Source organism: Ammospiza nelsoni, chromosome 1, assembly GCF_027579445.1.
Source record: "Ammospiza nelsoni isolate bAmmNel1 chromosome 1, bAmmNel1.pri, whole genome shotgun sequence".
Taxonomy (NCBI): Eukaryota; Metazoa; Chordata; class Aves; order Passeriformes; family Passerellidae; genus Ammospiza; species Ammospiza nelsoni.
Genome location: NC_080633.1, coordinates 95,523,593 through 95,536,218, shown reverse-complemented (window position 1 = coordinate 95,536,218; position 12,626 = coordinate 95,523,593). Strand labels below are relative to the sequence as shown.

Sequence of the window (12,626 nt, the reverse complement as noted above, 5' to 3'; positions counted from 1 at the left end):
TTTGGTTTTGTATAGATTTTCTCCAGGTTAGGTTGTCCCTAAATCACACCTTTATTCCATGTTAAATCTCACGGGCCAAGCTCAAGTGTAATAAGCAAAACAGAAGAGGGTTTTATTAAGTGTTTTAGAGGTTTTTTACCCCACTTAACTTCTATTTCTATTTATAATCACTTTGTGGCTGTTTATTCCCTTTTTTAAATATAGGCAGGAAGTAGATATTCTAGAATTAGTTTCTCCAGTGTCACAAAGAAAACATTGCTTGTTACTTCCTTGCTTATACACTAAATATAGCATGGGGCCTTTTCTGCTTATAGCATCACACTGGAAATTCACGTTAAACTGATAGTCCACTAATCCGTAAATAATTTTCAGTGTCACAGCTTTTCACAGCATTGTCCAAGTTACTTGCATGCACTGTGCAAAGGTGGGAGAGCTAACATGTAATTGTGTGTGTACATGTTGTGATTGAACACGCCTGGCTTCTGCGCGTGCTCTGTATGATGGCAGTGTCATCCTTATTAATCATGCTGCCAATTACCGTGTTGTCTGCAAATTTTATTAGCAGGGATTTTATATATAGTTTTGGCATGCATAACAAAAGTGAATCTTTCAGACAATTATTGCTGATTCCTTTGATAAATTGGAACATTTGAAATGAGGAAGAAAATGACCATCTCCTTTTGCATGGGGGGTTGGGGCTGGGATAGGGCAAGAAGAGGCACTGTATTAGCATTAAAAAAACCTACTTTGAGCAGAGATCGTACAGACCACAGTGCCCTGGGTATGAATCCAGGCTGCAAAGCAACAGGATCTGTCCTCTAGGGAACCGTGTTGTCACTAAAATGGCTGAAGGAACTGACACGAAGGCCAGTTGGACGAAGTACCATCTGCATCTGAGATTGACAGGCAGCCTTTGGGGTCTGTTGCTATCATTTCTGACTCCAGCAACATTAGGAGTCCAGTTTCATCTTGTGCAGCCGCTAGATTGCACACCCTTTCCTAGGCTCCATCTGCACTTCTATATCTGTGAAAATACTTTATGTGTTCCTGAGGATATACAAACAGACTCCACAGAATTGTTCGGTTACTTTATGTGGTCATTAAAAGAAGTACAATAGGGAAAAAATTGATGTTGATAGGAAATGCGTGTCTTCAATTAAATTCATCCCAGCTTTTTTAAAAAATGGATGTTTTCCATGGCCTCATTTCAGCAAGGTATTTGATCATGTACATAAATTTAACCTTGTGAGTCATTCTTTTGAAGTCAACGGGGGCTGCTTGTACTTAAGCCACAAAAATGCGTAAGTACCTTGTTAAATCAGGGCCTGTGATACCTAAAGCCCAGTCTCCATCCTCACACCACTGCAGAGATGCTGTTTTTCAGACCAACCTCTCTTTTATGCCATCTGCTCTAGGAAGAAAGGAAAGGGGGAGGGAGGAAGCCCAGGAACAATGGAGTGATTATTCTCAGTTACTGTGAAATAGATGAACTCCACCTGCTATTTCTGCCACTTAAACCTTGGCTGACACAGTGCAGCAGTGCAGTGTGCTCAGCAGACCCCTGCATCCCTCATGCTGCAGCACACAGGCCCTTGAGCTGGACCAGCACAGAGACCACTCTGCCTGCAGCAAAGTGGAAGCCAGGAGTTCTAGAAAACATTACAGAGAGTTTTCAGGAGCAGATCAGTCCCATGAAAAATCGTTTGGTTCTTGTTGTTTTGTTTGTGGTTTGGTTCCTTTTTTCCCCCTTTCTTTGTTTTGCCTTTTTTTTTCTTCTCTAGTTGTTAAAAGGAGACACTGAGCCTCTCTCAGAAGAGCTGCTGGGCAGACTCACAAGCTGAGCAGCTCAGCTCTGCACAGCACCTATGGGGACAGTGAGGACCACAGCACACATGCAGAACTGAGGCACACTTCCACCACTTTCTGTACCCTTTCCACCCATTCCTTCCAAGTCTAGCAGTTTGAACAGGTTTCTATCTAAAAAGCATCTTCTTTATTTCTTTCTCTTTTTTCTTCTGGAAAATAGAATTAATGGAAGCATTTAAGGCAGGATGCCTTATTTCCTTGGAGTCACAGATGGGCTTTCTCCTGGAAGAAATCAAGTTTTCTTTAAATTGTGAAATCTGTTGTTTGCCAGTTTTTTACAGAAATACTCTGAAAATTCATTAGTAGATCTAGATGCCAACACTGGGCCTACATTTTGGTTTTTGTTCACTGTGCAGAGTTGTAAATGACTTTACAGATTCCTCAGAGGTAAACAAGACTAGAGTACATCTCTTCTTATTTCCCTTCAGAATTCCCAATTACCCTGAATTTGCCTTTAAAAGCACTTACTTTGGCTATCGTAATGATCAATTACTTGAAACTGGGAATTTTCATTCCAATACATTGTAAATAGAATGGTGGATCCGTGTCCAAATTACAATTTGGACATGCTAGTCTGCTGAATGGAGCTCAGATACAAGCAGTAATTATCAATCTTCCATCATTTTCTGTGCTGACGCACAAGTTTTTGCTGCTTCCCTACAGGGCTCAGCTACTTTTTAGCAGCCAGCATTGGACATCTGTCACACATACTGTATGTCATAACAAATAGATCATTACAGAAAAAAATGCAAAGCTAAAAATGTAGAAAAGCAGAAAACATTATGATTATTATCCCTGGGTGTTGGTATAATACTATCAGAATAAATCCCAAATACATTTTTATTATTTTCTTTGTGAAACTGACTGTATTATAAAATCTCATTAAAGGATGTAAATGTAGTGTACTCTCTTTTATTGGCTGCTTCATATTTTCTGAGTGGCAATACATGGCAGTACATGAAAACATGGCAATACATGAGACCACCATGTTGTTGGGCATGTGTTTTTATGGCACTGTGGGTGTGTATTTCAGTCACCTTTTCTGGGTAGAGTTGAAAATCTGTGGGCAAATGGTGGCAAAGGCATTGCTTGTCCCCAGCAGCTCGCTGCCTCTGCCCACCAGAGGTCTTTAGGAGCAGCACAGGGAGGTTCTTGGCAGCAGTGACACAGGCAGAGCTGAGCTGGCACTGGGACATTGGAGTTGCCCTCCTGAGCTCCCACAGAAGGAGCTGTGTGCTGCTAATTCCAGCAATAGTATTGTAAGTCACTTGAGAATTGAAGTTGGTTGCAGAGCATATCCATGCAATTGTATCTGCACTCACTTAAAACCTGAATAAAAGGTAACACTTATATCCATGTGATTGTTTCTCCACTCACTTAAAACCTAAATAAAAGGTAGAAATTTTGCTTTTAAAGGCAAAGAGCAAGGAAAAAGAAACCCAGGTACATGTTAGTAGTGAGGAGGATGAGAAAATGTATTGCATTTCTTGTACATATATACATAAATGTGTGTGTTAATATCTAATAGTTATTGCAGTTTTATAATGTTAGTTTCAACATGTTACCACATTTTTGGCTATGATATTTTGCTGGTTTTTTATTATTTCTTGTGCAATATTGTATTGACTTGTAGCACTGAAGAGGTAAGTTTAGCTTTTAAACTTGCAGTCTGGATTGCCAGTGGTATGTGCAGATTATGTATTATTATGTAGCTAGTTTGCACTACCTGGCAATCAGTTTATTTTATTTTAAAACCTGAAATGTAGCTAAATCTTGAATAAGCAGGGAAGGATTTTTGGTTGATTGGTTGGTTGGTTAGTTTGGGTTTTTGCTGAATAAGTGGGCAGAGTGACTGTCTTTGTGGAGGTTTTGATTATATAATGTAATTACCACAGATTGAGGTACATTTTTTTCTTTCCTGCAAGAAAATATTGCCCATTAGGTTGTTTACCACCACCCTACTGAATGCTGGTTTCCATACAGTTTAATGACAACAAGAAACAAAGGGAGGCTTGAAGGCTTGCATTTTGGAAAGCAGTAATGCTGAAAACAACCTGAAAGGTCACCACATTTAACTGAGTGTGCAGGAGCTCTTGGTGCTGCAAGAAGTATCCCAGAATTCCCAGAACTGGCTGCAACTGGAGAATGCTGAGCATGGGGAAAGTCATGGCTTCCATGTATGCAGCACTGCTGTGAAATGTGAACATATTCAAAGTTTAAAGCAACTGAAAAGAATGTAGGAGAACCTGATGATTCCTCAGAGTGAGTTGAGAGGAGCTCAGTCTCTGTAGCTCTTCCATGGAGACCCAGGTATTAGGAAATCCTAGAGCCAAGCAAGGTGTGTTGGACATGTAGCACTGTTAGCTGAATGCAGGGGCATAAGAAATGAGACTCTTTGTAAAAGGGAGAGTCATCAACTGAAGAGTAATTTGCCTATAGTTTCAAAAGACTCCCTGTTTCTCTCCATGAGAAACCATGTTCCAATATCACAAGGGTTGTGATTTGAGAAAAGAATCACTGGGCAGATGTTTATGAACTGTGCTATCAGTGAGGTCAAACTAAATATAACTTTGTGTTTCTAAAAATCTATGGCTCTCTTTTTCTAGCGTAATTACATTATTGCAATTTTGATTTCAAGACAGTTTTCCAAGTTAGATGGTATTTTCTGTGAAAGAAATACTTGCAAACGTTTAGTGAATAACTGAGGTTAAGAATCTACAATAGTGCATGTTTCTTCATTGAGAAGCTTGCTTTCATCATAATTGCTTTTATGATGAAAATGTCCAGAAAGTATCTGGATACTTTGCTATTTTTCAATCAAAATGCTGCAATTTCTCTGTACTTGCAGGTTGCATAGCAGGGTATAAAGGATGCAGAAGCCCTTCAGAATGCTGTCTATATGAGAGTGAACTTGATACATACTGACAAACAGGGGAAAAATAGAAATCTTTTCAATCAGTTGGTTGTATCACTGTGTTTGTTTTTATGTTGTAAATAGTGATGCCAATGGAGCTGCCCTAAGTCCTTTATGTTACGTGCATTTCTCTGCAGAAAGGAAGTTTATACCTAATGTTCTGGAGAAGGCCTTTTGAAGGTTTATTTTGTGCAAATAAGAGTCCAAGAAGGTGCTAAATTTTTAAAAAATTAGTAGACTAGATAATTAACATTTTGCCTCATATGCACCTCTGAAACCTTCCATTTCCATGTCTTGCAGTAAGTATCTTTCTGAAAATGTCAGGCACTACATAATGGAAGAGTGTTCTAATTTCAGTTTCTTGTTAGTAAATAGGAAAAAATTTATTACTTCCTGCAATATTTCATTTAGCTGTTTAATAAAATGCTAATATATTGTCATGTAGAAAACCCTTAAAAATATAGAAACATTCCTATTCTGCATGGACAAATTTAGTGACAGATATTTTGTGAATTTCTCTTATTTCATGATTTTTATCCAAAACACTACGTGAAAGACAAGGGCAGCAGCCACAGGTCTGCAGTTAACTGCTGAACTTGGCTGTTCACAGAGGCACCCAGGTAGGGTGGGAGATGTCTTTGGAGACGTTCAGAAATGTTCCTGGGCACCTGGCCAAGGGTCATCCTTCCTGAGCAGCAGGGATGGACCAGACAATCTTGAGAAGTCCCTTTGAATGTTAAGCATGCTGTGATTCTGTGACTGAAGTGCCATTTTAAATTTGACAAGTGATTTCTGGTTTATGCAGCAGGTTTATTTCTGGAATATGCAGCAACATTTAATTTCTTGACAACAGAAAAGGTAGCTGGTTGGTAGGAAGGGACTTGTAATGGCAGCATGGAATGTGCAGCTAGAACAGCAATAGGAACGCATCACTGTGTGATGGATGTTAGAGACAAATGCCCTTTTTTGTCTTTTTCCAGAAGAGGTTTTCTGTTCATCCTAAGCAAGCAGTAGCTACATTTCTCAGGAGAATCTTACCATCTGTCTCCCTTATTTCAAAGTGTTATCCTTTACGGAAATGTGGGAGCTCTCCTGGATGTGGAAAGTAGGCCTATGCCCTTCCCAATATATCAGTCTTTCATGGAGGAGCTCATACGGGTTTGTTGCATTGGAAGTATGCATGGAAAGCCTCTCGTATTTCCTGTTCATCTGCAACATACCTTAGCAACATGTTCCATCTCCTCTTTCACTGTGTATAGCACTGACAAGACACTGAAAAATCCATACAGGCTCCCTCTTCCCTTTAATACAGTTTTTGTGGGGTTTGCATCAAGTCTCAAACCTTTTTTAACATCTAATAAGAAGACTTACTGCAAGACATGAAATAAAAAGAAGACTTCTTATTGTATTTCTCTACATCAGAATTAAATGTAAACTCACTGACTGTAGCTTTAGAAAGATTAAGTCTCTTTTAAGAGTTCTCTTCCTGTTACTTAAGAGCATGGACAAATTGACAGAAATATATAGATTTGATTTTGAAAATGGATCATAAGGATGAAAGCATGCTTACATGAAGCAATGGTAATAGTAATTTAACTTAGAAACCTCTACTTTAAGGTAGCTTTACCGAAACACAGGCTAGTCTCCTAAAACCTGCATTTATTTGTTTGTGGCCATAATTCAGACTGGAACTCAAAAACCAGAAGGACTTTCCTCAAACAATTTTTATTGCACTGGACTCTGTTTTCCAAATTTCAGAACAAAGGAAATCTGTATTTTGATGTTTATAAACACCTGGAAGTGAATCTTATCATACAAGGCCTGTCAAAACCTTAATTATCATCACCTTTGCAACATTATAATGTTTTAGTTATATTCATGTCATGAGATAGCTTTGATAGAAATCCAGTGCTGTTTAAAATCACAGACCTCTGAGTTTACTCATATAATATAAAGTGATGTAACTACACACACTTTGTGTTCGTGGGGGTTTTTTGTGTCAGACATATGATAACATGCTTGTACAGTACATAAGAAAAGACTCCTAATAAAACACACATTCAAAGCACCCTGAATAATTAAAAAAATTTTATATGCAGTACACTTTTGTCCTGTCATATTTAAAGGTATCACTTGGATTCAGAAGTGCTTGGATTTGCCAGTTGTTGCCATCATGGTTTACCTTATGATGGCAATTGCTGCTTTGCAACCTAATACGAGGGACCATTTGTAATGCCTTGTGATCTCACATTCCTCATTTCTGATTAAGCCTTCCTGGCCTTGTCACATGGAAAAATATGGGTTAATTTTTTTATATCTGTATGTTGCTGTGTTTAGTGACAGATTTTTACTGATGACTGAATAAATGAGGCTTCAGGAGTGCTCTGTTTAAAGTGGCCGGAGCAATTTCCAAATCAAAGGAGATGGAACTGGCCTTTTATTGCTTGAACAGCCTGGGTTTTCTTCACAACTCTTACATAGCTCTCCACAGATCCTTTATATATTTCACAGAAATATTTCAAAGTAAAAAGTTTTATATATTTCCTTAGCATAGTATGAGAGCTGAGCTAAAAGAACACAGATATTTTATTTCAGATTTGTATGCTCTGCTTTAATCTACTGCCTTTTAAAGTATAACCCATGATAGAAGGTTACCAGGTTGTCTCCTGCTTTCATTGCAGTATACACTACCTTTTTTCATTTTGTAAAATACGTATTTCATTTTAACAACATTTATGGACACTGTAACTTTTTTAGGGCTGAATTCTGAAAGATGCTGAGGGCCAATATTTTGTATATTTTTCAGTGATAAGTGTCTTCTCTGACATTCTCAGGCATCTGATCATGATACCAGTATATAGCAGATGGACATGACAGAGGGTGAGCTTTGGCAGCACCGTAAGGCAGATACCAACTTTACCATGTCCATTTCCGAGGGAGAGACAAGCATTCCAGCAGAACTTCAAGCTGCTACTTCCAGTTTATTTTGGAGGTCTTTTTTTTAGGTGCTTGTTACTGTAGAATTTCTGTCATGATGTAGAATCATGATGTCATTTCTATCATCTATCATTTTTATCATACTGTAGAATTTCTACCCCATGATGGGTATATAATCAGTTGCCCAAAATGCTACAGTAGCCTTACTTGAGTATTTGTGAAGTATTATGCATTTATGTAGTTTACATGACTGTTTGTACTTTTTTTCAGTTAGGCTGAATTACTGTTCTTAGTTTGGCAATAATAATAGTATATGCTAGTAAGAAAGTCTAAACAATAAACAAAACTCCAAAGCAATGGTACACATGAACAGTTCTGTTCTTTTGAGTAAAAAATAAATATACTGACTATTTCTGATTGAAATAAATGGTGCAGCAGTGTATTTCATGTAGGATTAATCACTAAGTTTGAATAAGTAGGAAATTCTAATGCAAAATAATTTTGTAATGAGACTGGAATATTTGAAAGACTAGAAATTAAAAATTATTGCCATATGGATCTCTCTGTGAATAAAGGAAATATTAATTTTTTTTCAGAAATATGATTATAAATATTGCTTTGAAATGTGTTAAACTAATTGTATATGTAATTTGACTTTTATGCATGAAAACTCCACTACTTTCACAAAAGCTGTTTTTAAGAAGTAAACCAGAATCCGTGTGTATTTTCAAAACTATGTAAACTTGAGCAACTCAATTCTCTTTCCTAGGAACAGTTCACACAGTGAGATGAAAGTTGGTGGAACATACATCAAAAATCATTCACAAAAACTCCTGTTGAATTTAGGAACTGTTTAGGAAAGGTTCATGTGAGCTCCACTGGGAATATTATAGGCATTTGTGTATTTCAATTTTGCGAAGTAAAGATTTTTCTTTAATTAATTTCTGTTAATTCTTCTGCTTAATTTCCGTCAATCACTGATTACCATGAGAAAAATAGAAATTCTGTAAATGTGACAAATCAATCATTCTGGTTCAGATGTAATGTTCTGTTAACCTGAAACAGCTTTGGGAGCCATCATGCAAGGGACAACATTTGTGCAAAACCTAAGAGGATGCAAAAAATCTACAGATAATGAAAAATGAGTGATGACTACTGATTTTCGGTTATATAACACTAGGTTTCATTTGAACCACTGGTAGAAAATAATTTTTTTTTCTTTTTTTTTCCTTGCTGTTTAGGTCTAACTGTGCAGAAAATATCCGTAAACACATCTTGCATACGGGAAAGCATGAAGGAGTAAAAATGTATAACTGTCCTAGGTGTGAGTATGGAACAAATATCCCTGTGGAGTTTCGGAACCACTTGAAAGAACTGCACCCAGACATTGAAAATCCTGATCTGGCATACTTGCACGCTGGTAAGGTCCTTGCTCCCTTTGCTTACAAATTCTTTTCAAAATGCACATGCTTAAATGATAGTAATAACAAAACAAGAAGTTATTATAATTTATTCTGAAGAAGAGCATGGTTTCAAAATAGGCTTCATCCTCTTCAAGTTTTCCAGGGTTAAAGATTATGCATTAAGCACTGAAATCTATTCATGTTATACAAACAAATCTTGCAGTTCAATAAACATCAGAAGTGCGTGCTATTTAGACGCCTCATTTTGAAATTTAACTGAACTTTTAGGGAGAAATGTTTTTTAACATTTTTATTAAGTCCTCTGCCTATGCTATTCCCCCAAAAACAGAAAAACAAAATTCCATAGGAAATACAGTGGCAAATTAATGCACTGCTTTAAAAATTCTTAGATTTCATTACAAAATGTAGACTGTTTTTCATTAAAAGATAGAACAACAGAGCTCAACCAACAACTTAGATGTATCTTTTCAGGCTTTGTGTTAGAGAGCACACACATGGAAGTCACTGGAGGAATGCAAAAGAAAAACATTGCTTTGGAAACAGGAATTAAAAGAAAAAAGATGGGGTGTCTTCTGTTTAGGAACAAATTTTTTTACTTTTTATTTGCTTTTGGGTTATTTTTTAATAGATTCTACAGTTCAGATTGGAAGGCAGAAGATTAATGGAAGCATCAAGTTAAGAGAAAAAAATAAAGAGTTCAGTGGTAGGAGGTTAGGAGAAATAACAAAATTAGTGTGGAGCTTGAATGAAATGTGATCTTAATGCAGGAGAGGCAGATAACTTAGACATCACTGAGTGGAAAGACAAGTCAGAGCTGTGGGAAAAAAGAACAGATGGTGAGAAGAAAGAGTTGGGGAATCCAGAGGAGGAAGAAGCTATGTGGGCCAGAGTCTCCCTGAGATGCAAATTAATCTTCCATTGAATTATTACTATTAGTACTCCTGTGTCAGATGTGAATCTTGTGTCAGGAATTAATATCCTAGTTTTCGATACCCTTATATCTGTAAAAAAACACAACCTGGAGAGTTTTCATGCAGCTTTGTGCTGTACGTACACTGTAGTTATTTTAAAACCTCTCAGTCTTCTCAAAATGACTGCTTGCTTTCCTGACTAGAGGCAGTGTATTATTTGTACCATATATTTCTATTTGCCAAGTATTCCACTTCATTTTGGAACCAATCATCATGTCATGTCAGCATATGGTGGATAATATCTGGATGTGCAAACAAAATGCCAGTTGGCAGAATACCAATTTCAAAATAGGTCAGAAAACTGATCACATTTCACCATAGTTCTCACTAAAGCAAATGAATATTCAACTCAGAGCTTAAATCCAGACATTGTTGGATCTTTATTACAATAATCCCACTTAATATGAAAAAATCAAATGCTTTCAATAGGCTGATAGATATAACAGAGAGCTGTAACAGTGATAGAGTCAGTAACATTCCAAAATTACAAACATTTTATGTACATTTTGCCATTATTAGTTCAAGACTGTATCTGGATAAATCAATTGTTCATTGCAGCATGCTGTGGTTAAAACTGTTCAGCTTGCCTGTCTTGGTAACACAGGAAAACAGTCATCAGTGTGTTGTATCCTAATGATATTTCTTTTCTATACATTCACTCTTATACTGTAGAAATCCTCTTGCACTAAACCGGGTACTGTGCAAATATATTAGGACTAGCAAGAACAGATTGTCAGGCTCGCCTAGGACTGGTATGCAACAAAAGTCTTGAAACATTGTTTGTGTAATTCCATTACAGAAAGGATGATACTGTATTTTCCTTTCAAAAAGAAACACTATTAAAGAGAAACCTGGGTGATAATTGTGTATTGATACCACAGTTAAATTAAGGGAAGTTTATTTTCTTCTTTTCAATCCATTTCTGACTGCTGGACATCTGAGAGTTAAAGGTTTTAGAGAAGGTTTTTAGAGGAATGAAGGACAACTCCTGTGCCCTGGCTAACATCCCTTATAAAAATAAGATTTGTTCTGTGTCTGGTTCACAGTTACTGATGACTTATTGGTCATTGGCTGCACCCACAGAGAATCTACAACACGACTTAGAACCCCTTAGGATGATAGGAGTATGAAAGTGTCATCCAAGATTGATTTTTTTTTTTAACTTAAACATATTTGTCTGTCTTTTATGTTCTAATATTGCTTTGTAAGAGGAAAGCTGGCCTTTTGCTTCTTTGAGCAGATAGAATAAGTATCTTCACTGGCAAAGAGACAGACACCAACTCCAGCCACTTTGAAGGACAGGCAGAAATTCCTTCACCACACCTCATCGAGAGTGTAGCTGTGGGGTACCTTTGGGATGTGACTGGGAGTAAAAGCCAAGTCTGTTTCTTGTCTGTGAAATTAAGATTGACAGTTGGATTTCTAATTTAGATTTAATGTTCTTTATAATTGTTGCGGGAAGAGTGGAAGCTTCAGACAAGCTTTAGCCTCAGATTTTGGCAACAGTTTAAGTTCAAGGAATCTCCCTGGCCTGCAAGTTCTAATGATGGCAAGTCAGATCTGTTTATAAAATGAATTATTTATTAAACAGACAAGAGATAGCAGATGAAAGATCTTAATCAGAACCACTTACTACAGAGTATAAAACGAAAAAGAACTGCTATTAGATTACAGCATAACATAAAAATGCACAATATCAAGGTACCTATATTAGAGATTGGAAAAGAAATAGTATTGATTAGGAGTCAAATCTAACTTATCACTTAAACCATGGTAATGTGCACATTCCTTCACTTAATCCCTGGGGAGTAACTGCAAAGCAGGTGTTCCTCCTCATGGGAGAAACTCCACAGATTTTCAGGGAAATGTATAGAAAATCTCTGCTTTGTGGGAGTTTGGTATGGCTCTTACAGTTTTAAAAGTGGGTATCTGTCTGTCAAAAATCTGGCTTATCTTTCCAGATCTCACTTCCATTAGTAAGATGTTTATTGGCAGTTGGGAGGTGTCAACCCTATGGTGCCAAAATAACTCACTGTAAGAGAGCTTGTCTTGTTTATCTGACTGGTTAACAAACAACAGATAAGCTCTGGTGGGGGTGAGCTGCCCTGCTACAACAATATAATGCTCTAATATTAGTTTCTCGTTAGCTTTCTTTGGCAGCTACTGTACTGCTTTGTAGGGTCAGTGTTAGTAAGGAGATTGAGGAAGCTGCATTTCAGAGGGAGAGGCTGTGGAAGATGGAAGGCAAAAGAAGTTGTCTTTTACATTTGTGAGGATGATACTGTAGTTGCAAGGTGATAGCACTTCTGTTCTAAATTGATATATAGAAATGCCAGCAAACCAGGTCTTCAGATCTTCTTTCTTCTTTTTGCTATAGTTTCTCTCTGTCATAGGGGGCGTTATTTAACAATACAACTATATTCCTTATAAATTTTGGATATTTGAAAACAATAACAGACTGGATTATACTTTTGTCTTTAACTTTTAAAATTTATTACATTTGAGCAACAGGCT

The 12,626-nt window shown here is 37.1% G+C and overlaps 1 protein-coding gene across 1 annotated transcript in view; it reads left to right on the top strand.

The window, feature by feature from the left end:
- The window catches only part of ZNF407 (zinc finger protein 407), a 335,692-nt gene that overhangs the window by 227,700 nt on the left and 95,366 nt on the right, over positions 1 to 12,626 (top strand). The window contains exon 8 of the mRNA XM_059481372.1: positions 8,959 to 9,137. Coding sequence (XP_059337355.1) covers positions 8,959 to 9,137 — 179 coding nt within the window. The remainder of the gene's footprint in view (positions 1 to 8,958; positions 9,138 to 12,626) is intronic.